The sequence below is a fragment of the Taurulus bubalis genome (assembly GCF_910589615.1).
Source record: "Taurulus bubalis genome assembly, chromosome: 3".
Taxonomy (NCBI): domain Eukaryota; kingdom Metazoa; phylum Chordata; class Actinopteri; order Perciformes; family Cottidae; genus Taurulus; species Taurulus bubalis.
Window position 1 is genome coordinate 12,938,129 of NC_136591.1, and position 23,155 is coordinate 12,961,283.

Here is a 23,155-nt window from a genome sequence, read left to right on the forward strand (position 1 = left end):
GTGTACAATGAAGACAATATTGAGAATAAAGTTCCCAATCAAACATTAAAGGAAGGTTTTGAATTGGGATTGTATCAGGTTCTTCTCCTAGTCAGTGTGTTACTACAGTAGATGGAGTTTAGTGAAACAAACGGGAGTACCAGTAGAGGAGTAAAGCAAAACCTATAAGATGCCTCACAAAATCAATATCAAACTCCATCTACTGTAGGTAAAACACTGACTATGGATAAGTATCTCATACAACCCCATTTAAAAAAATTTAAAAAACAGAACTATCCCTTTTAATATTTACGAATAGAACTCTATTCTGGACATCAACAGATTTGCACAACCATGTAACTACTATATAACTACTATATCGGCTGCAAGCAGGAGTTTCTGGAACAGGTGGTGGAGAGGAGGACGTTGAAGAAACTTTTGTCCATATTGGACAACCTGGACCACCCTCTCTACCACCTGCTGCAGGGCCAGAGGAGCACTTTCTCTAACAGATTCCTCACGCTCCGCTGCAAGAGGGACCGCTACAAGAGTCACCGCTTGCTAGTTCCTCCGTGGATTAGTTCATCACTGTACCATAAATATTTTGGTATCTGGTTATCTAGTTCACTTATTTACTTAATTAATGAATACACTCTTCAGCTGTAAATATAAATATATTTCATTCCAGTTAGTTGTAAATTATAAAATACTTTGACCAGTAAAACAAAGCCTTAAGAAATGTTACATAGACAAACCTATCAGTAAGCAATCCCCCAGATACCACACAAAAAGTGCAAAAACTCAATTAAGGAAAACCTTTTGAATCAACTTTTTTTTCTATCTCCTTCTCGTCAAAACACGCTGCTTTTTGGCAAAGCAGCAGTTACCCAACCACTTTTCCCACAAGTAAACAAGGCTAATGGTTTAGCCCGGACCGACCACAGTCTCGGTGTTGGAACCTGGAAGACAGCTTTGTTTAAACATGGAACTTTACACCTGACAGTTAGATAAGTGAAGAGCCTGCCAGACTGTAAATGCAAAGTGAATCTCACATAACCAAACTTGGGTCTGGAGAAAACCAAGCACTAAAATAGAGACACTCACAGTGAGCTGTTGTTAGACCCAGACAAAACAAACTCACGCCAAGGTACAAGACCATGTTTACACCTGAATGGACACCAGCGAATAGTAAACTTCCTGAACGCACTTGTTGAAAGATTCGCAGTCAATGGAGTTTTTCTATTAACCTACTAAATGCCACCGACCGCATTGTGTCAAGCTCAGAGGCTTCTAAATCCACATTGAAACTTTACTTCACCAAAACCACCCGTGTGTCCCAGATAGATTACATGTTGTGTTTTTCTTCTTTTTTTTTACCTTGCTGGACTCACAAGTTGTTTATGACCCTGGCAAGCTACATGCTAATGATGGCCAAATTAGGAAGACAGAAAAGTTGAATTGTGTAGGATGTCGAGTAACATATTGTCCCCTTGAAGAGAATATTAAACCAGTTATTGTACAATTATTTGTGTCATTAAAATCACATAATGTGTGTGTGTGTGTGTGTGTGTGTGTGTGTGTGTGTGTGTGTGTGTGTGTGTGTGTGTGTGTGTGTGTGTGTGTGTGTGTGTGTGTGTTCTAGGGACGGGACCATCAGAAGCAGAGATCCACCATCAGGCTTTGCTGGAGGGCAACATCTCCACCGAGGTCTCTCTGAGTGTCCTGGATGTGCTCTCTCTTTTCACTCAGTGTTTCAAGGTGAGTGCACACACACGTTTACTTAGGTCACTTTTTGAGACTTAAGTTCTTTTCATGGACCCTGACCAAAACCACTAATTCCCTTAACCTTAAGCTTAGCCGCTGACCCCAAGATCCTCTTTTTAGATTTGTCTACAAGTCGTTCCATATTAACTTGGCTTTAGTATGAAATGGGTCTGTGTGTGTGTGTGTGTGTGTGTGTGTGTCAGACCCAACTGCTGGACAGCGACGGTCACAACCCCCTGATGAAGAAGGTGTTTGACATCTACCTGACCTTCCTTAAAGTCGGCCAATCAGAAGCTGCCCTCCGACACGTCTTCGCCGCGCTGAGGGCTTTCATCAACAAGGTACGTCGGCACGCGGCGATATTGAAATCGGCACGGCTGAGATTGGCTCTGTTTGAGAAAAGCTGCTGCAATGCTTTCCGTTGTTTGAAAGCAAGTTTCCGCCACCGGCGAACAACCACAATTGGCGAACAGGATCACTTATCCATCCTACGTGTCGGAACGACAGTCGTTCTCTCTCATTTCACTATTTATATAATCCAAAACATGGACACACTGTCGGTCACTGTTTGACTCGTTGACAAAAAGAGCGGATGCACGGAATAAACATCAGTTTCCTGTGTTTGTTGCTTTTGCTGCTGCCTCGTTCCCACGTTCACATTTCCTACTTTCTTTTTCCAGGGTTTTTAGAAAACCCAAAGTAAAAACCCCTGAGTCACACTCTTGACACCGTTTTACTACAGGGGTAAAAGTCTCATGATCGGTTCAACTGAGGATGTCGCCGATTTAGACAACAAAATATTTTGTCAAAAAATTACTTATTGCTCTTTATCCTATGTATTTTTAGATTATTTTTTTTTCTTCACAAATTTCATTCAGGTCTAACTCGACATAATCTCGTACTCGTTAGGGGAATAGTCATGTAGCACCCACTTCCCTCGTACTACCCTCTGATAGCATCAGCAGTATCGATGGTGGTGATGCTGCTTGTGTGGTGAATCAGAGGCGAGCAGCAGGAGAGGCTCTGTTCTGGCATGTTTCTGTTTCGGTTACAGTAAAACTGGGAGACATTCAGAGAGGCATTATAAGCATGACCTAATATTGATTCAGAGGAAGACGTGCGCATTCATTATTTCACTAAAGCACTTTGATTCTAATGTGTAATAATTGCAATATTCAAACAAATACCATCATAAAAAACAACCAGTAAAAAAAAAAAAAAAAAAAAGCTACCAGTATTTTTCTAATCCCATCTCTGCCCTTTAATACTCTAACGCGTTGTCCCGACAGTTCCCGTCGGTGCTGTTTAAGGGCCGCGTGACGCTCTGCGAGGCTCTGTGTTGCGAGGTGCTCAAGTGCTGCGTCTCCAAGCTGGGATCTCTGAGGGCCGAGGTGTCGGCCCTGCTCTACCTGCTGATGAGAAACAACTACGAGTACACCAAGAGGAAGACCTTCCTACGCACGCACCTGCAGGTAGAGTATAGAGTGTTGTACAGAGGAAACATGTACACACGTGTTTAATACTTGCTGAACTATTGCCATATTGTCAACACAGTTGGTGGTCTGTAACAAACTCTCTCATGATCTCCATACTTGTTCACCCTGATCTTTGGCCTTTTGTCCCACACGCACACTCTTCAGAGTACTTCAGATGCTTTCATAAGGCCGGTGGAGAATGTTAGGAGTGTTTAAACAGTTTAAACAGACTGCGTGCTGAGTTTCCGGCTCCTCTGCTAACACAGTAGCAGAAGGCCGTCAAGCTTTCCATTAGCTCTCACCGGGCTCTGTCAATACGTACACCATGTGGATCTGTGTTTACCCGCCTTTCATTTTCTTCACCTCTTCATCCACCCTATTTCTCCTTTTACTTTTCGTCCAGATCATCATTGCTGTGAGCCAGCTGATCTCCGACGTAGCGCTGACTGGCAGCTCTCGCTTCCAGGAGTCTCTCTCCATCATCAACAACTTTGCGAATAGCGACAAGGCCATGAAGGTACGGTAGAAGTCAACAAGACAAGCGTAGGGGAAAAACCAGAAACCCTAACAGCTCTGAATCCAATAACTGAGAAAACATTTTTTAAATGATTGGCTGAAATATTACTATATAAGCCTTTGCTGCGCTATCCAAGCTAAGTAGGGATTCAACCCAAAATCGTCAGAAAGCCTATCGGTGATCCAACTCTCTGTGTGCGTCTTATTTACACCAGCCGCTGCCGTCACATTTGTAAAAGCAGTGTCCCGATGGGAGATTAATTTTGTGGCTTGGCAATATGTTTGCAATACTTTTGTTTTGACTGTAAATATGTATGAGGTGGAGATGATGGATGACAGATTCTTTTACAAAGAGCCATGGAGAGGTTCAGTGTTCCAACTCTGTAGAGGTTTGACTGATATATATATATAGACTTTATAAAAAAAACACTGCTAACAATGCATATTTAGAGACTCATGCATGTGAGTTTGCTGCCCCCCGTGCATGCTGGGAGTCCTCCCTTAAGCCCACCTCAAGTAGCTGCAATCACTTGATCAGCACAGCAGCGATCAGTGATTCTTCATATTGTCCGTATTTCAAAACAGACAGTGTGCTGTGATTAAAGATAACTTTGTCTAAGACTAACAAATCAGCCATTGGATGAATTCCAATTAGTGTGAGAATAAGCAGGATCGTTTTAGCCTGCCAACAACGCGTTAGCTCGGATTTGTTTGTCAAATAGATTCATGGTTTCACGAGTCAGTGTGTTTGTGTCTGTCCTTCTCTCTGCCTGTCATCTCCCCTCTGCGCGACGCAGTCCACAGCCTTCCCCAATGAAGTGAAGGGTCTGACCAAGCGGATCCGCACAGTGCTGATGGCGACGGCCCAGATGAGGGAACACGAGAGAGACCCGGAGATGCTGCTCGACCTCCAGTACAGCCTGGCCCGGTCGTACGCCAGCACCCCGGAACTGAGACGAACCTGGCTGGACAGCATGGCCCGGGCACACCTCAAGAACGGAGATTTCTCTGAGGTATCGGCAGGCCGACTTTGAATGTTCGCTTCGTGCCATGTGTTCATCGACCTCTTCTTTTTTGTCTGGTCATGTATGCCTTTGTCTAGATAAGTCTCTATGGAAATAATGCGCGCCAACATGACCAGGTTTCTGTCATCACATTTTTGCATACAATCTTACCTCCTTCCTGGTTCACTTACAACAATGCGCTGGTGACACGAGCACTGCCTTGCTCAGGGGCAACACCAAAGCGAACACCTGAAGAGTGTGTGACCGACAGTACATTCTAGTCGTACACAGTGAGTCAGTCCACTTCAGTTTTAAAAGAAGCATTACTCACCACCTCGTCACTCCTGGTGCCTCCATAAATGCAGCAAGAATTCTTGATTGATTTAAACACATTAATACATATGTATTTATACATGTTTTACCTCTGCCCACAATGCAGTATGAAAACAACCTGGTGTGTTTTGTCAATGTGTTTTTACAATATCAAACACGAAACAGAAAAGTCAGGTCAATGTTTGTCCTTTTTATTTTGGTAAAGCTGCAATAATACGTTTATTTCTGGTTGCTATATACAATAAATAAATGTTTCATTCTAGTTGTTGTTGTGTAAACAAAGAAGACTGAGTTAGAAGATAAGTAATAAGTAAAAGATAAGTAATTAAACTTCATAGTTATATTGTGCACACTAAAGAAATATCATGCACCACTTTATTGCTACTTTACAGAGATGGAACCTGGGGGGGTCCAGTGGATATACTGTTAGCTTGAGTTCAGGTCTATTTATTTATTTTTACTGGTTTAATTATCTGATTTAATTATTCTGTTTGTTTTAATTTACTCTTTTATGATTTATTTTCTTTATTTATTGGCATTACTTTTCGCTTGGCAGCTGTTGGGAGTTTTTTCACTGATGATAAGGTGCCAGTGTAGACACAAGGTGTGGCTAAACACAATAAACCAGTCACCGTAGTGATATGTAATGACATTAGTGAGTTGCTGACTGCAATCTCACATTGATCTCTCTGACTCTGTGACAGGGTTTTGCCCTTCAAGTTTCCAGTAGAGCTGCATGTGTCCACTCTGGGTCTGCTTTAGGATTATTCTCTAAATCTGCTGGTGTTTGTTTTTGTCTCCGCAGGCGGCCATGTGCTACGTTCATGTGGCTGCACTGGTTGCAGAATACCTGAACAGGAAAAGTAAGGCCCCTCCGCACACCTACTGGACACAGTTTTGCTTTTACCTCCATTTGTGCCTCACACTTATATTGTAATTGAACATCCAAGCAGTGTGGGCAGCATTAATATAAGTCCCAGTTATATAAATCAATCTAGATTTTAGATTGTGGGTTGAACTGTCCCTTTAACCGACACCATTAGGACGTGACTAACGACAGTACACACACACCCACATTACTTTCACCAAGAAAACACTCTCACTCTTTATAAAGCTTTGTGGTTCTCCAGGAAGACTTGCTTGCACCGGTGATAAAAGACATTCCAGGAGTTCACTGACCGTTGTTTGATACAACATGCAAACGTTCCACAGGCCGATACCATCATACCAGCACAGTGATATCAAGTAAAAACAAAACAAATGGTTTTAATCATTAAATTACATTTTTTTTGTGCCTTGTCTTTGCTGTTGATTAGAGTTGTTCCCCAGTGGCCTCGCAGCGTTTAAGAAGATTACCTTGAATATTGAAGAGGAAGCTGCCATGAGGGAAGACACCGGAATGCAAGATGTCTATTACACTGAGGTCGGCACGGGAATTGCTTTGTTGCATATGACATTGTGAAGTGACTTAAGCAATAGATAGTCAATCCAGATACCCATATTTTACCTCACAGACGGGAACTGGCTTGGTACTTTTTCATCCTAAATAGGGCAGATGTCTAAACGCAACACTTTAATGTGGTAGTGATTTAAAAAAAGAAATGTGTCCGTAGCACCAAGCTTCAATGCCAGCTTCATAATTGTATCACCTTTAAGCAATTTTGCTTTCTCAAAGTAAAGTAAAAATGCATCATTTTGGTATCGGTACTGTCACTTGAGCATTGTATTTTCAATTTCAATGAAATCCAGGTTTAAAATCAGAATGAATTTATATTACATTTGTTTGAGCTAATGGTACTGTTAATGTGGATAAAAAGAGATACGTTATTCCTTTTTTAACCCTTTTTTTTTCGTTCTATTTTTCAGGAAGTCCTGGTCGAACATCTCGAGGTCTGTGTGGAGGCACTGTGGAAAGCCGAACGCTATGAGCTCATCACGCACATCGCCAAACTCATCATCCCCATCTACGAGAAGCGCCACGAGTATGAGGTACCGGTGCATCATGGCCGCAAGCTCAAACGATATCATGACGAACATAAACATGCATCCACTGTTTCTTGCCTGTCCTTGCAAAGTGATCCATCCGTGTCCTCATGCTTGCGAAGGCCCCGTTTGCCCCCTCCCCAATGTAGAGACTTTTGTTTGGAGAAACATTTTCTTGATATAAATACGCGTGTGTAAAGTTTACCTTATTAACTTCCCACTCATCATTAAACTCCCGGACTTCTTAGACTTGTTCAACTGGCACTCACAGGATTGTTAGCGTCTCTATAGCGCAAATAAAGTAACCTCTTACACAACATGAAACCAGTTCGACCATTCTAACTACATTTAATTGGACTCTGTCACCCCTTGAGAATGCAACTTGGTTGTTATCGAGCGTTTTAAATAGCTCTTCCTTGTTGCTCAACATCCAGGTGGGGGAGGTCAGGGGTCACAGGGGCCTTGAGCCTCCTTACACCAGGAGGAGAAACGAGGTCGCCCGTCTGTATTAGTGTTGGTGGACATATACTTGTCTAATGGGAACATAGAAATGTACTTTCATTGTTGTTTGTCGGGATGTTGCATAACTGCAATGCATGTACATGTTCCTGCAGGCACGGCTCAGTTGTTTAAGGAAACAAACAGTCAGAAAATAAACCCACCTTTGTTATTTATTATTTTTCCCCAGAAACTAAGTCGACTGTACGACACTCTGCACAGAGCCTACAACAAAATAATGGAGGTGATACAATCAGGACGCAGGCTGCTCGGAACATACTTCAGAGTGGCTTTTTACGGACAGGTGAGGACGGCAAACAGCTTCACGGAACTTTTGTTTGAAAGCTCAAATGCAATTGATATCACAACTTCAAAAAATCCTTTAAGGAAGTAATCGTGAACTAATAGTGAATTATTTGTTTTGGTGGAGTCGGGCGAGAAATAACAGTTAGGCTGCTGGAGCTGTGCAAAAAGAACAAGCAAGATGTTCAGTATGTCTTGAATCTGATTGTTGTGATTGCAGCGGCGTGTTTCAAAATGAAAAGATTAGAGAGAGAAAACTGCAACACAGTAACTCACCATGCAAAGGTTGCTTTTAGAGCTTTGTAATAGAACCTGAACCCGCAGGTTCAACATCGTGGATGTAATAAAGTTGTGTAACAAATAGCTGCAGTGACGTTAGAAGTACACAGATACTTTCAGAAACTGGTTTGGTATGCAAATGTTATGTTATGTTATGTTTATTGAGTGAACATTTGTGCTTTTTGCAGGGCTTCTTCGAGGAGGAGGACGGGAAGGAGTACATTTACAAGGAGCCCAAACTCACTGGCCTGTCCGAAATCTCTCAGCGGCTGCTGTCACTCTACGGGGAAAAGTTTGGGCCGGAAAACATCAAGATCATTCAGGACTCAAACAAGGTGCATTACATAAGTTGAGGAAGAATGAGATGATGGAAATGCAATTGGTATCGCAGCTCCGCTCTTGTGTGTTTGAGAAAACATCATTTGTCCAACAATAAAGTGGGAAATGTTCAGTCTGCTCTCGATGGATTCATCGAGAAGTCTCTGAAAGCTGAAAATAGATTTCTCCGAATACTTTTGTTGCGAGTCCGTGGGGGTTGATGACGTGTGTAGTAGAAGAGGGATGTTTTCTCGCCATGGCGATATAAGGGAAAATAAAGGTTTCTTTTGGATGACATTTACATTATTGCTCAGCAACTGACTTTCAACAAGAGCCTCGATCATCTCAGTCATCTCATCCGGTTGACTGCTTTCCCACCAGGTGAACCCCAGAGACCTGGACGCCAAGTTCGCCTACGTCCAGGTGACGTTCGTCAAGTCGTACTTTGAGGAGAAGGAGGCGCCGGAGAAGAAGACCGATTTTGAGAAGTGCCACAACATCAACCGCTTCGTGTTCGAGGCGCCGTACACGCTGTCGGGCAAAAAGCACGGTGGGGTGGAGGAGCAGTGCAAGAGGAGGAGTGTGCTCACAAGTACGTAACTCTTAAAATTATTCAAATTCACATGCGTTCGCTCGCCGTTTCTGTCACATTGCCGTGCGATAGCCGAACTAGTTTTGCCTGCCCCCTTCACCTCCAGCTGCCAACACCTTCCCGTACGTGAAGAAGCGCGTGGAGGTGGTGGGGGAGAAGCAGGTGGAGCTCAAGCCGGTGGACGTGGCCATCGATGAGATGAAGGCGCGAACGGCAGAGTTGACCAAGCTCTGCTCCAGCCAGGAGGTGGACATGATTCAGCTGCAGCTCAAACTGCAGGGCTGCGTCTCTGTGCAGGTAAAGGTCCCCGTCAGTCAGCGACGGGAAAGATCAAATCAAATAGTAAAGCACTGGCAAATTCTGGTGATCCACCTTCTAAGTCTGATCTAAATTGTTTTCTCTTTTTCTCTTATGATGAGAACAGGGAAAACAATTTGACTCCATAATGTATCTAGGTTAGTTGTCTTTCACCTGGGAAAATAGGTGAAAATTGTTTTCACCCCACACCTGTTGACTCATAAACACAGGAGAGAAAACTATTAAGATCAGACTGAGAAAATGGATCAATGGGTCGTTTTTTTTTCTCTCACTTGCCTTTCAGGTTTCCGTACCAATCACCCACTTTCATATCACTTTCTATGTGTACTAGTCAAACTTGGCCATACATGTTATTTGTGTAAGAACAGGAAACATGAACTGCTGTTTTTGTGCAAAGCTGGGCAGGGATCAGCATTTGAGTGTCATGCAAAGCACAAAGGTTCGACTGCCGACTGTAATCTGTGCACAGATCTAGGAATGCTTAACACTCTCATGCATGTTTTGGTGCAGGTGAATGCAGGTCCCATGGCCTACGCCAGAGCATTCTTGGATGACAGTAAATCCAACCAGTCCAGCATCAAGAAAGTGAAAGACCTCAAGGACATTTTCAGGTACCGTTTGACCTAGCTGATTCTCATTTGAATGTGTTCTGTGCATTTCCTGTGTTGCTCCTTCTTCCTCATTTCTGGTCAACAATTATTCATGAGGGATTTGATAAGTAGTCATTTAGGTTTGTTATTAAATTCGTCATTTTATGTTTTGATGATTGCAGGTGCTTTGTCCAGGCGTGCAGTATAGCTCTGGACATAAATGAGCGTCTTATCAAAGAAGACCAGTTTGAGTACCATGAGGGCCTGAAGGCCAACTTCAAAGACATGGTAAAGGAGCTGTCTGACATCATCCACGAGCAGGTACTTACCCCCCTGTTACACAAGCGTTTAGTTCTGATGGGACGTGCAGTTGGTCACAAAGGTCGTTGCCGTGTCCACCTGTGTGGCCACTCGAGCATTATCACTATAAAACCATTCTTACTGCTTAATTTTAAAAAAGTATTTTGTTCATTGGTCTGTGTGAAATCATTTGTTGTGGTGATGCCGTATGTTGTGCTTTAGAGGTCTAGCATACTGTGCTCCAGTTTTCAGTCTCATGTAATCATATTCAGTTAATCCCTACTTTTAACATTCAAGTCTAAAAGCAGAATCAAGACACATGGTTCAGCAGAAATTAAATCAAGCCGATTACTATAAAACAGTTATCATTGGATCTGCTATTTCGAAGTCTCTTAAGCTATCTCACAATCTGTACAAATACAAGCAGAACCATCTGTATGGATAGATACTTCAAGCAATAAGTGACAAAATATATATTTCTTTTTTATTTATTAATTTTATTTTATTTGGGTGGAGCAACCTTTTAAAAGTGCTGAATTCCAAATTTCAGAGCATTTCTACGATTGAGGGATTGCCTCCACACAGCTCTCAACATGGCTAGACTGAGCCGGTGGCTAGAAGCTCACAGTGCAAACAACAGCAGCAGTGCTGACGGAGCAAACGGTGTTTACGCACCTGAGGGCGGACGTTATCATATGTGAAGTTACTAGGGTGACAATTGGCAAAGTTAGAACCTTTTACTGTTGCATTCTACTCAGCTGTGCTTCATGCAAAAAACATGTTTATGAGATGATCATCTACTGAGCCGTGCGAGGAATCAGTAACATGCAAACAGTGGAAACTGAGACCGATCAAATTGCACATGCACACAAATTGGCGTTGACTTTTTGTAATGCTTTTGGTTACATTTCATAAAAGTTGGCCTGATTTTCTTAAAGACTTTGGCCTAATGCTTCAAGAAGCTTTTAGCGACGTTAATGTAGTTGTGGCTGTCAAAAATAGAACAACTCACTGATACTTCCTGATGTGGAGTGATTCATAATGAGTTGCGGGAGCCGTTTGCCATCCTGGAATAAATGAAAACTAAATTTCCTCTTCAACATTTCCTGTAAAAGAAATCACCACACACTCATCTGCTCTTAAAACCCATCCCAACAGTATTGAGCTGGCTGATCGTGTCTGTATGTACTGTAATATGCAGGAAATACTACCACTTTTGCTCATTGTGTACTTTGTTCTCTTCCCATCAGCAGTATGTGTTGTTACAGCTGTAATGCAGCAGTGTTGTTGACATTTGATATCACTTTTGCTGCTCTGAAATTACTCGACTAACTGGTCTGCCTCTTTCTCTCCATTATGCTGGTATTTAGCTTTAAGGAAAAACAGGTAATGTGATCACAAAGTGTTTTAAGGCTCCGTTTTGTCTTCTTGTCCTCATTTTTTTTAAACCCATTAATTCTCAGTTTGCACCTTCTTAGTTCAATTCTTCCAGATATGTTATGGTTAAATGGTAATCTGAATACTTGCATTCAACTGGACACGAAAAAATAACGTGCCAATCAAAATGGGGATTCTGCAGAAATAGGGGATTAATTACTTGATAATACACGAGTGAGAATGAAAGAGAATGCGTCGGGTAAATTCAGCAATTTAAAATGCATTGCAAGAACAAGGCGTCCAGAGGTTGAAAGTTAGACCCGATCGTGGCCACCACTGGCATCACATTTGTTGTTGAAAACAATGCAAATGACAAATGCCGCTAATCAAATGATGTCTGATTACACAGCAGTGTCTGGACATTTGCACGGCCCCACATGCAAAAACTACATCCTGGCAACGGATCTACTGCTACCTCAGTTACTCCAAAACAAACCAGGGCGGCTGCCTTGTGTCAGGTTGCAGTTGCAAAACCTCTCTGTCTCTCTCTGTCTCTCTCTCTCTCTCTCTCTGTCTGTCTGTCTCTCTCTCTGTCTCTCTCTCTGTCTGTCTCTCTCTATCTGTCTCTCCCTCCTTCTCTCTCTGTCTCTCGTTTGAAGCATAGAAGAAGAATCTAAATATTCTGCGTATATCGGAGGTATAGGGTTAGGTATCGATCCGTTTAACATCGGCAGCAGATTAATTGCAGGATGTTGCTGTGTCACCACAAGGCAGCCATAGACTGAAGTGGGTTTACCAACTGCTGACCGAACAGCCGATGATTAAACAGCTGAATCATATATTTCTATATATAGCCATGTTGGTTGTTTATCCTAATGCTGATCATTTTTGGGGGAGTGTTTTTTGGAAGGATGAGGACAAGTGAAACCTGCAAGTGTCGGCGTCGAACAGATCGAATGATCTGTGACCTGCATAGTTTCAATAGCTGTCCCGCCCTCAGATGGGCCGTCAAGTTCAAGTGCCAACTTCCTTTTACGTGTGCGTGTGTGTTTGTGGGTGTGTGTGTATCCTCTGCATTCATGTGTGACCTGTCCTTTGCTTTGACTCCAGATCTACCAGGAAGATATGATGCGCTCGCTGTTACAAAACTCCCTCCATGTGTTCCGTGCCATCAGCGGGACGTCTGCCAACCTGGGCTGACCTCCGTCCCGTGTGCACGCGCTCCCACTTCTCCTCTGAGGACCTGAACTGGATGAGGGGGGGGTCTCCCAGGTTTGCACGTCCGCCCAGCTTCGCTTGCCAAAACCAACCCGCGGCGAGGACGCCGATCGGGCTATTCAAACCGCAGCAGCAGTATTTCGGAGAATGTATCGCATCACCAACTAAATGTCAGCACGTCAGGTTTAGGCAACAAACTGCAGGATTGACTGTTATTTGGGAGACACTGTGCTAAAGCAGTTTGTCTCCCCACTGTTCCCTCTCTTTCTCTTTTAAACGTTGCCCTTCAGATCTATGCAGGACATCACACTGCCTCCATAATTCTTTCTTTTTTTTTTTGCTAGTCGAGTCGACTTTTTAGAAGACAGCAGCATGCCCTCTTTGTACCGCTGTGTTTTCCGTTTGGCCAGGCCTCTTGAGTCGAGCCAGCCGGCTGAGCAGAATCCCTCAGTACTCAACCAAGCCTTTGGGGGGTTTATAGGCGGCCTGCACGTTCCAGTCGGGCTGTGATAAACAGATAAGTGACGTCTAAAGAGCAGCAGCTTAAAGCGAGCTGCAGGCCCAAAGTTTTGTTGTAATGACAAACACCTTCTCAGTGTGCTCCAACGTTAAAGAAAAGACGGTTCGCAGCGACGCTGTGTGATGAAGCTGCTCTTCAGAAGGGTTGTCTGACTTCAAAAAACGGCTCAATTACATTGTGAATGTAAAAAAAAACAAAGAATCTTTTGGCTATGTCGTATGAGAAGTAATAAATAATGTCATACCAGGGAAGATTAAAAATCCTGTCGGAGCTTTAGAACAATCAGTGGAACCTAATTCTCTACACGGGCTTGTCTCATGGAAAGGCGACGCGGTCACGGCGGTGGGACGATCTTTACTTCAGAGCTCCTCTCACGTTGAGGTTAAGATCCAGTGCCTTTGTGCTTTGCCGTCTGAAAAAAGACTCCCTCACTCCAAGTAATAAGACCTTCATCCCGCGCTGGGTATTTACAGTATTTCACAAGTGCTACACTGTAATTAGCAGATAGATTAATCATATTTAAGAGAAATGTACATAACGTGTTGCCATGCTGTAAAGTGAATTCTGCATCCTTGTATGTTTGTACGTACTGTATCTATATTTGTAACATGTTGGACTCCTCCGTCCAAATGTGTCCGAACCGAGAGATTTTTCCTTTAGTTGCATTTTGTTTCATTTTTATTGCATTGTATACTGTGCTCCTTGTCAAACTGACTTTGTAAAGACATTTTCCAATAAAACCTGTTGGGGGAAAAAAACAAAAAGCTGTGTCGACTGATCAGTTCGTTCTCGACCTCGGAGACAGCAGGTGACAAACCAGCCTCAGCACGAGCTCCATTCAGTCGGTGTTCTCCACCTTTCACCAGATCTTCCTCTGAAGACGTTGTCATGGAATTCAATACAAACTTTGAAGCCAACGTAAACCAGGAATCTTTAAAATGCTCTTTTCCATGACATCTGGACAACTCCATCTGTCTCCCGATAGCTCCCATCTCCCCAACAAACAAACAAGCTAAATTCCATCCAGTGTCACGTTTGCAGCACTTTAGGCATACGAAAACGTTGTGTTGCATTATGGGTAGTGTGGGATCCAGCATTTATTTTACTTGACTCTACTAGAGAGATAAAAACGAGGACATCTTCCCCTCTGCTGCTGTGAGCATAATGTGACATGTGAGCCAATCCCAATACTATGACTAACGTCAAACTACATTCCTGGAGTTGCTTTTATCTCATCATTTCGACTTTATTATCTCATAATTATTTATCCTTTTTTTATGTGTGGCGGAAACGGGCTTTCATAGCAAGGTGTTGCAAAGTAATACAAAAAGACGTGTGTGTCTCCTCGTGTCCTCATCAGTTCATTCTGTGCTGCTGCATGAAGCCATTAGCAGACGCAGTTAATCAGTTTATCGATTGACAGACTCATTTTGGAGCCCTGACGACTTCCTGGAGACGCGGATGGACACTTGTGGTTTCTCTAACGTGACACTTTAAAGATCTCGAGAGCCTTCGCGCGGGGCCACAGTCGTTTCCACGCGCGCACTCTGGAGCGCTCGGGTGTTTTTTTTATGTTTGGCCGGGTTTGACGTCTTTTGCATGGGACGCGCAGGTGCTGTTGGGACGAGGCTGGACATTTCCTACTGGTTTCGCTGTCACCACAGCTGGCCTCCCAGTCCCACTGAGGCTCCGCCCACTCCCGTTCCCAGTAGACACCGCGAAGCCGAGAGAGAGAGGGAGGGAGAGAGAGAGAGAGAGAGGGAGAGAGAGGGAGAGGGAGAAAGAGAGAGAGAGACCGACCGTCCAGGTCGCTTCCCATTTGTGTTTAGTTGTTTCCTCCACAAAACACGTCATAGCGTCTTTTATTTTTGCCTGTGTTGTGACATTCGCTGTCCCGATATTTTTTGTAAAATAGAATAACGCGCGGAAGACGACATGACTTCTCCTGCGGAGCTTTTTGCCTTCCTGACGTTTACCGCCGTCTTAATGGTTTGCCATTGTAAAGCAGGTAACTACTTCATTGCCCAGCATTCCCGTCGTAATTACACCGTGATTGAGTGTGATACATTAAAGGGGTTTAATGATAATATAGCTGTTAGAGACGGTTAATTGGCAGCTTTAAGCGACGCACCTTGAGTCCTTCTGACCTGCAGTTATTGTGTCTTTGTTCTTTTCTTTTTCATAACTAATCACCCGTGTTTACTCGTCCTGGGTGTTCTCTCGTTTCTCTATGCTGCTGTGTCGTCTATGCAGAGTCAAGATACATATTAAAAAAATTAGACCGGAGACCAAACTTTTCTGTCGATTTTTTTTTAATGAAAAATATAAATGTCGGTGCGCAACAGCGGATTTTTAAACAAATCACTTTCAGTCTGTGTAGATGTGGTTGCGCTTCTTTTTTAAGAAGAAGAAAGTTATTGACAGTGGAGACACCTGTACACAGACATTTTCATCACATTTAATCTCTCTAGTTAGTTGAACAATCATTTAGCATATTTGCTCACTTCATCACACTGTATTTGAGAAATATCACGATATATATATATATATATATGTATATAATTATAATAATAATAATAATAATAATAATAATAGAAAGAGTGTTCATGAGATAGTTAACGTGTCCTCTTAGTGACAGCGCACCAATCAAGTACAGTACCTTTGAAATAGACGCACAACAAAATATAGTGCGTCCGTTTCGTCTGCATTTCAGTCCGCGTGACCGCGGTGCGCGGGACCGGCTTAAGTTTCTTACCAGATGTTGTGATTATATTCTTTCAACAGTGTCATTAATTCAATCTTTAATTAAATCTTCAGAAGGCCTTCCTCCACCGAGGAACCTGTCGTATCGGTGGATCGACGCCTTTACTGTGAACGTCTTCTGGCAGGAGCCCCGCGGTCTGCGGGCGGGGGACATCAAGCATATCAAGTACAGGCACGGCCTGGAGGACAATGTGAGTGTGTGTGTGTGTGTGTGTGTGCGCGCGCGCGCGCGTGCGTGCATGGTTTATTTGATAAAGGGACAGTGCACATTAATAGAAACATTTCAGTAAATGCGCCGGAGTTGGCCAAGAGGCTATTTTTCATCTGTAGTCCTGAGAGGCAGACGTTAAAAAAGCAAACCTAAAAACGGAAATAGGATTAAATATACAAGGTTATAAAATGTTGACATGCGTGCACAAACAATGAATGAGTGAGAATATTAAGAGACTATTCTCCAGAAATGTATCTTACCATTTAAGCCGCATGGTCTATCCCAACTGCTTTTAACAGCACGTTAGGTTATATTACTCGACTAAATAAAATGCAGCGATATTAATATAACTCGTATGCCTTATTACTAACCTTTGGGAGCAAGAATGTCTGTTCCTACATTAGCATTAACCTTAATGCGCTCTCTTAAATTCTGCTGCTTTTTCGCTAGCTAGTTGGGTTAGCTTGTTACGTTAGCTGGTTACGGCGGGGGAGGGGTGGAAACCTTGGTCTGAGGCCAGGAAGGTTTGTGACAGTAGATGAGCTGGTATATATATAATATACGGGATGCTATTATAAATGAGGAAAGTTATGAAATTGTGGCATTGAATTCACCACGTTTCAGTTTTTGCCATGTCTTTAGCGGCTCAAAGACAACATAGACCGACTTAAAAAAAAGAAAATCACTAACGTTAGCTTATTTATGACTTAAGTTAAATAAAGTCACAGCACAGTAAGGTTTACATGCTTGTTAACTTTTCAGTAGCGCAAAACAATGTTCAACTACTGCAACAAATTGGTTATAATTTGTTCGTTAACTAACAAAAATTAAACAGGTCTTACCTTTGGGTAAACGGCAGCCCCTTCAACACGTGGCAGAAGATGTCCATGTGGTGCAGAATGCGTTAGGCGGAAGGTTACGTTGATTAAAAACAAAGACCTCCAAAGGAGTAAAATTCATCAATTTCCTGCATCTTTGATCTTTGAATTAAAGTCTACTCAGTGATTTATAGCTGATTTTATTCACACAAAATGAAGTAAAATGTAATTAATAATTAAACAACATTTCTTGAATTCAGCTCAATGTAATTAAAAACGGTACATAGTCTTTTATTATTATTTAAAGGTTACTATTATTTATGTAGCAGATACTAATTCATGCAAATCCCAGTTTTTACAGTGTACATGGAGAAATTTCACAGTGGACCTCCTCACAGAAGAGAAGGGCTCTGGTAGCTGGACTTACCTCGTTTGGACTGTTAGAACTGGTGATATTCTGGAAGAGAGCACCAAGATGTCCAAAACCATTAAAACCATGAAGCCAAGAGGTAAGAAGTTAGAAAGCTGATGTCCATGCCGATGCCCGCAGAGTTGCATTTGAATCCTGCCGCTCACATGCCGTCTTTGTTCTCGCCCTGCGCAGCCCAAGTGAAGGACATCAAATGTTTCGTCAACCCGAAAAATGAAATTTATGAAATGAACTGTTCCTGGGTGCAAGAGAATCAGGCTCTTACTCTCTCCTATAGGTGAGGATTACAGGATTACAGTGATGTGCAGTAAAGTGTTACGGGTGGCTGGTCTGAGGGGCTAATAGTTTTTAACCTGCCCGTATAAAGGCATTGGTGAAGTCATGAAGCTTTATAATAAAAATAATTTATATAATGCCCGTCTTGTCATTGCAGGGTTTGTGGACATACCAATGAAACCGATATGGCTTTAAAGATGTGCGAGCGGCCTTACAGCGATGCGATGAGGAATGGATGCTACCTGAACACTGACGACATCACCAAAGACATCTGCATGCTTTTCAAATCTGAAGCTGGACAGAGCACCTTTAAACTTGCACGCAGTAGGTTTTACCTCCAATAGTTTATCATTCATATCATGATGCGCTGTGAAAATAAATGTAGCACATTTGCTGTTCAAATACTTTTATTTATATATTTGTATTTATTTGCACATGTCATTTTACTCTTCTTCAGTGATAGATCCACCAAAGTTGAGCATCGGAGAAGACGGAGATAACCTCAAACTGAGCTGGACGCGTCCAAAGATCTTAAAAGAACACAGTCGGATATTCACGGTCTGCTATAAGAAATGCAGTGACGCCGAAGTAAGTCGATCATTTCAACCGCTTTGCCAGGAATACAGAATTCACAAAGTTTCTCCACACCTGACCCACACTTTCGCAACGCTGTGCTTTTGTGCGCTTGCTATTGCTATTGTAGGTGTGCCTGAACTTCACCACGAAGGGAGAGTCCATGCCCCTGCCCTATGATAAAAGCTGCCGCTACGAGTTCTGGTCCAGTGTCAGGACGAGTGCCTACATCACGCCAATATTCAGCGAATTTGGCCAAGTCGTATCTTATGGTAAGTGTCCAACCACTCAGTGCATGAAGTGCACTAAAACAAGACCCACAACAGGTCATTCAATACTGAATGGCATATCGAGGTGGATTTGAGTATATTTGTCGTAGGATCCCCTGATTTCGGGTACTTTTCACGTTGTTAAAAAAAAAATGGAACAGACATCAACTCATACAGGTCTTTTTTTATTCCCCTTGCTCTTGTCAGAAAATCTGACTGAAGTGCCAGTATGTTCCTCATCATGCCCGACTGCACTTTAATATTGTCTTATTGTTTGTGTGCTTTGCATATTCTATTAGAGCCACTTTTGGCACTGGTGGAAAAAGCATTCCTATCCTTTATTAAACAAAAGTACTCATGCCACTCTGTGAAAATACGACACCATAAATCCTGCTTTCAAATCTGGCTTAAATAAAAGTACGTAGCAGCAAAATACACTAAAAGTATGAAAGGTAAAAGTAATCATAGTGTAGTAAAATGTTCCCTGTCAGTGTGTTACTGTTATAAGTGATGGTTCTGGGTTAATATTACTGCTGCATCAACACTTATCTTTCAATTTGTCTTAAAAAAATAAAATGAATATGCTAAAAATAAACCCATCAGAAGCTCCGTGGTTTTCACTGGACAGGACGGGAAAATAGAAATCTGAAAAGCTACCGACACTGAGCTGTAGCGGAGTACAGGTATCAAGGTGCAAAAATGGTTGTGCTCAAGTAAAGTAAAAGTACCTTTTGAGTGGTATTCAAGTACTGTACATTCCACCACTGATGCTGAGAAGTTGTTTTACCGCACGCTGAAATGATTAACCGTTGTATTTTTTACCAGAAAACAAAGACGTGACGCTTACTGTGGTCGCCATCGTCGTCCCCATCATCCTGTCCGTCTGCATCTTGCTGTCCTGCTACTGCTTCAGGAGGTATGTTTTGCACACGGCACTATACAGGCCGACGGTGAAAAAGTGCATTTGTCATTTGTGGGCGATTTTATGAGCGAGCGCAGCGTTGGAGACATGCCACTGAGATTATTAAACTTTTAATCTCACTTGACTTCCTTGGAGCACTGCACTGGAGGGTGTTATGAGAGGTGAGAGTGAGTGTGTGTGTGTGTGTGTGTGTGTGTGTGTGTGTGTGTGGCACATCGCTAACAAACCTGCCTCACCCTCAGGCACACATGTAAGGAGTGTTTTGGGTGGAGCCGCAATAAAGAGATAAGTGTCATAAAGGAATGTCCACTGGGCTGCAAGTCATTTATGCTTTTGAAAAATATCCCATGCAGACATGTTTTAAGAACCATGAAAATGGACCATTTTCATGAATAATTTGCATTTGAAATGGTTTTTCCACATGAAATCCTGAAAAGCAATGTTGCGTTTTTTTGTTTTACTTTTTTCTAGGAAAAAAATAATTTTAAAAAACACCTGCCCGTTGCCATATTCGAGATATTACATTGTGGTGGAAACATTGTGCGCTGCTGTTGCTGATCTCTGCCATCGTGTCTGTTTTGCAGGCACAGCTCCATCCTTTGCCCCGTCATCCCGGATCCTTCAGTGATATTCAAGGAAATGATGATGAATGGAAACAAAGAACTGAAGGTATGTTTTAAGGAGGAACAAAAAACAACAACCTGGATACGCTAAAAGAAACATTCAACACTCATGACACGTTCTGTTTTTGCAGACCACAACAGGGAATCTGTACACGCCGGTGCCAGAGCCCGTTGAATCCTGCAAAATCGACTCCGTAACCGATAGCGTCATCGTCCCGCTGAACTCCTGACATGGAACATGCCGAGCTGGCCGTGTAGCTGGAATCCACCGAGGAACGTTTTTATGACGTCTGTTGCACATCTGACCCGTGTGGCGAGGAGGCCACTGTGCTGACCGGACTGTGTCGCTGCAGCCAGGGAACAACTTCCACCACTAGAGGTCGGAAAATAACAGGATATCTAGCTGCTGCTCTCTCAGGCAGATGTACGCTGCTAAAACCTTAGAAAGGCCTTCAAACACAAAACAAACAACAACCAAAAAGGCCACCAGGCTGCGGACCCGGAAGTAGCAGCAGGGATAAGAAAGGGTTTTCCATGCCTGCACTGTGCTGATATCCTCCTGTTAATCCCGGGGGAGGAAGACCAGCATGTGGGCGGGTGGAGTGGAGCAGGAAGCAGTGTGCAAGTGGGCCAGCGGAGGCTGTGGCTGCAGTCGAATAGTCAAAAAATGACCTCCTAATGTCTAACCCTAAGCACTTTGATATTGGGAAGGAGAATTCATGAGGAGTTAGGAAAAGACAACCGCGGTGTTTAGAGAATCCGACTCCACTTTCACTTAGCTTCATGGTTTTACTTTACTAACGAGGTTGGAATATAAATGAATGAAGGAATATGAAAGTGAAACCAAGTTATTTTTCACACAGAGTACAAAGCTACTAAACTGTCTCTTTAGTTTCAAACATGCTGAATTAAATACCATCTCCCACTAACAATGTCTCATATCCCTTTATGTTGTATGGTTTATATGCAGATTATAATCTGATCATAAGAATATGCAGACAACCGTTTATGAAACACCACACAACTCGTGTTGACTTGATAGTGTTTTATTGTAATGTGACAAAATAGTTGACTCAAAAGATGATAATCAGAAACATGACTCTCAGACTCAAGAGCTCATCCAGTTAAACTCTTTCATTAAAGCTTCTGTAACTGAAGTAAAATAAAAGAATGAGGGCTGAAGCTGCAGTTCAACACCAGAGAGAATATCAAATACGTCAGTTTGATCACTATAAAGCAGTTTTCAGCAACGTAACGTTCATAGTTTGCCAGCAGTTTTAACAGATTATTGAAAGTATTTCCAAGTTATAGCAACAGTTATTTACATGATCTTTGTTTCTCGGTCATGATCGATTGTTTTCGTGAACGGCCAAATGATGCATCACTTTAAATGTTGCCGCCGCAAGGAATTGTGGGTCGGCATTATCTCCTTTCCTTTCGTAAAGGCTGGTCCAGTGGGTCCTATGCTAAAGGAGCTAAGTTAGGAAGCATGAAGCGCCTTTCCTTTGCGTTTAGAGAATTTGACCGGCACTTATCATTGCAGCCACTTAGGTACTTCCAGGTCATTTCACTCAGTTAGGAAGGTTCCTAACCAAAGAGAACTATTCGACTGCAGCCTGTGTTTACTGGGGACTGTCCTCAGAGGAGCTGGTGGTCCCTGGACAGCTGCTGCACACATCCAAGAAATGACAAGAAAGTGACCGATGTCATGGAAATCCAACAATGGGCAGGAAGCAATAAGTGGGAAGCACATACTTCTATAATCTAGTGATCAGGAAATGGTTGACGCAATAGACAATCTGTCTTTTGAAATATCCTACCCGTAGTGCAGGTTTTGGGAAATCAGTTTGCTTGGTCACAGACTCACCTGAATCCAAAAAATTTCAGCTAATGGCTTTATTAATGTTACTGAATCATACTATTATTATTATACTTTATAGATCTGTTATAAAACGGTGAATGCAAATAATACTAATAATGAACAAACCATTTGGCTTTCATTTATCAACATTTATAATGCAGGTTCCTTTTTTTTACTGAAAAAAAAAGATTAAATATTGCAGACATGTATTATATATATATATATATATATATATATATATATATATATATATATATATATATATATATATATATATATATATATTGAATTTGGAGCTAGAAACTTCAAAAATATATGAAATTATAAGACCAAAAGCACATCCTTCTTCTTTAAAGAGTTCACCATACATTTGACAGTTTTATCTAATTTCTTGGTGTTTATAAGTTTGAAAGTCTTATGTAGATATTATTTAAAGTCAGACATTGGGTGGAACTTTTGTTATTTGATATTCAATTGACTATATTGAATCAATAACTTTACCACAAATGTTCTATTTATCATGTTCAAACTGTGTGACACTTGTTATTTTAAGTAAATGTAAAAAATTGTTTTATCAACTCTGGTTCACCTTTGCAGTGATTGCGTTTGTTTTCAATATCTATATTGTATATGACTTTCATATATGCATATGGTAATAGCCATGCATGCTCTTTTCCAATCTGTACCTTTAAGAAGAAAGCAACTTTTCCTCTGAGTAATTTTCCTTATTTCATTGAATGAATTACATATATGTTTATTTAGCACAGTGGTTCTCAAATGGGGTATGTGAAGGCCCTCTGTGAGAATAAAAAATATATTTAAAATTAAAGCTGCGAGCGGCTGTGACTGGGCCCTCGCTTCAAGCACGTCGGGGTAAGCCAAAGGGTCGCCGGCTCGTCTGTCCGAGAACGTTCGCCTGCCAGGCGGATGTTCGAGGCCGGGAGAGTCGGCGACCCGGGCCCAGTCACAGCTGCTCACAGCTGCTCGCAGCTTTAATTTAGAGGATATATTATATATATATATATATATATATATATATATA

The 23,155-nt window shown here is 42.2% G+C and overlaps 2 protein-coding genes across 2 annotated transcripts in view; both read left to right on the forward strand.

Annotated features, from left to right (window-relative positions):
* Positions 1-13,137, forward strand: part of dock11 (dedicator of cytokinesis 11) — a gene marked incomplete at its 5' end in the record, with an annotated part of 47,674 nt that extends 34,537 nt beyond the window's left edge. Inside the window, 15 exons of the mRNA XM_079215648.1 lie at positions 1,622-1,737; positions 1,947-2,084; positions 3,033-3,215; positions 3,622-3,735; positions 4,532-4,747; positions 5,877-5,934; positions 6,388-6,494; positions 6,938-7,060; positions 7,743-7,856; positions 8,323-8,469; positions 8,834-9,044; positions 9,151-9,341; positions 9,873-9,973; positions 10,135-10,273; positions 12,740-13,137. Of these exons, the coding sequence (XP_079071774.1) occupies positions 1,622-1,737; positions 1,947-2,084; positions 3,033-3,215; positions 3,622-3,735; positions 4,532-4,747; positions 5,877-5,934; positions 6,388-6,494; positions 6,938-7,060; positions 7,743-7,856; positions 8,323-8,469; positions 8,834-9,044; positions 9,151-9,341; positions 9,873-9,973; positions 10,135-10,273; positions 12,740-12,829 (2,048 nt within the window). The 3' untranslated portion in view covers positions 12,830-13,137. The remainder of the gene's footprint in view (positions 1-1,621; positions 1,738-1,946; positions 2,085-3,032; positions 3,216-3,621; positions 3,736-4,531; positions 4,748-5,876; positions 5,935-6,387; positions 6,495-6,937; positions 7,061-7,742; positions 7,857-8,322; positions 8,470-8,833; positions 9,045-9,150; positions 9,342-9,872; positions 9,974-10,134; positions 10,274-12,739) is intronic.
* Positions 13,138-15,349: 2,212 nt separating this feature from the next.
* Positions 15,350-22,309, forward strand: LOC306734079 (uncharacterized protein). The gene is made up of 10 exons (XM_079215409.1): positions 15,350-15,375; positions 16,185-16,321; positions 17,512-17,668; positions 17,764-17,866; positions 18,023-18,189; positions 18,323-18,453; positions 18,569-18,710; positions 19,533-19,623; positions 20,214-20,298; positions 20,384-22,309. Exons 1-10 carry the CDS (start codon positions 15,354-15,356, stop codon positions 20,480-20,482), a joined length of 1,134 nt encoding a protein of 377 aa, XP_079071535.1. The 5' UTR covers positions 15,350-15,353; the 3' UTR covers positions 20,483-22,309.
* Positions 22,310-23,155: the final 846 nt, after the last annotated feature.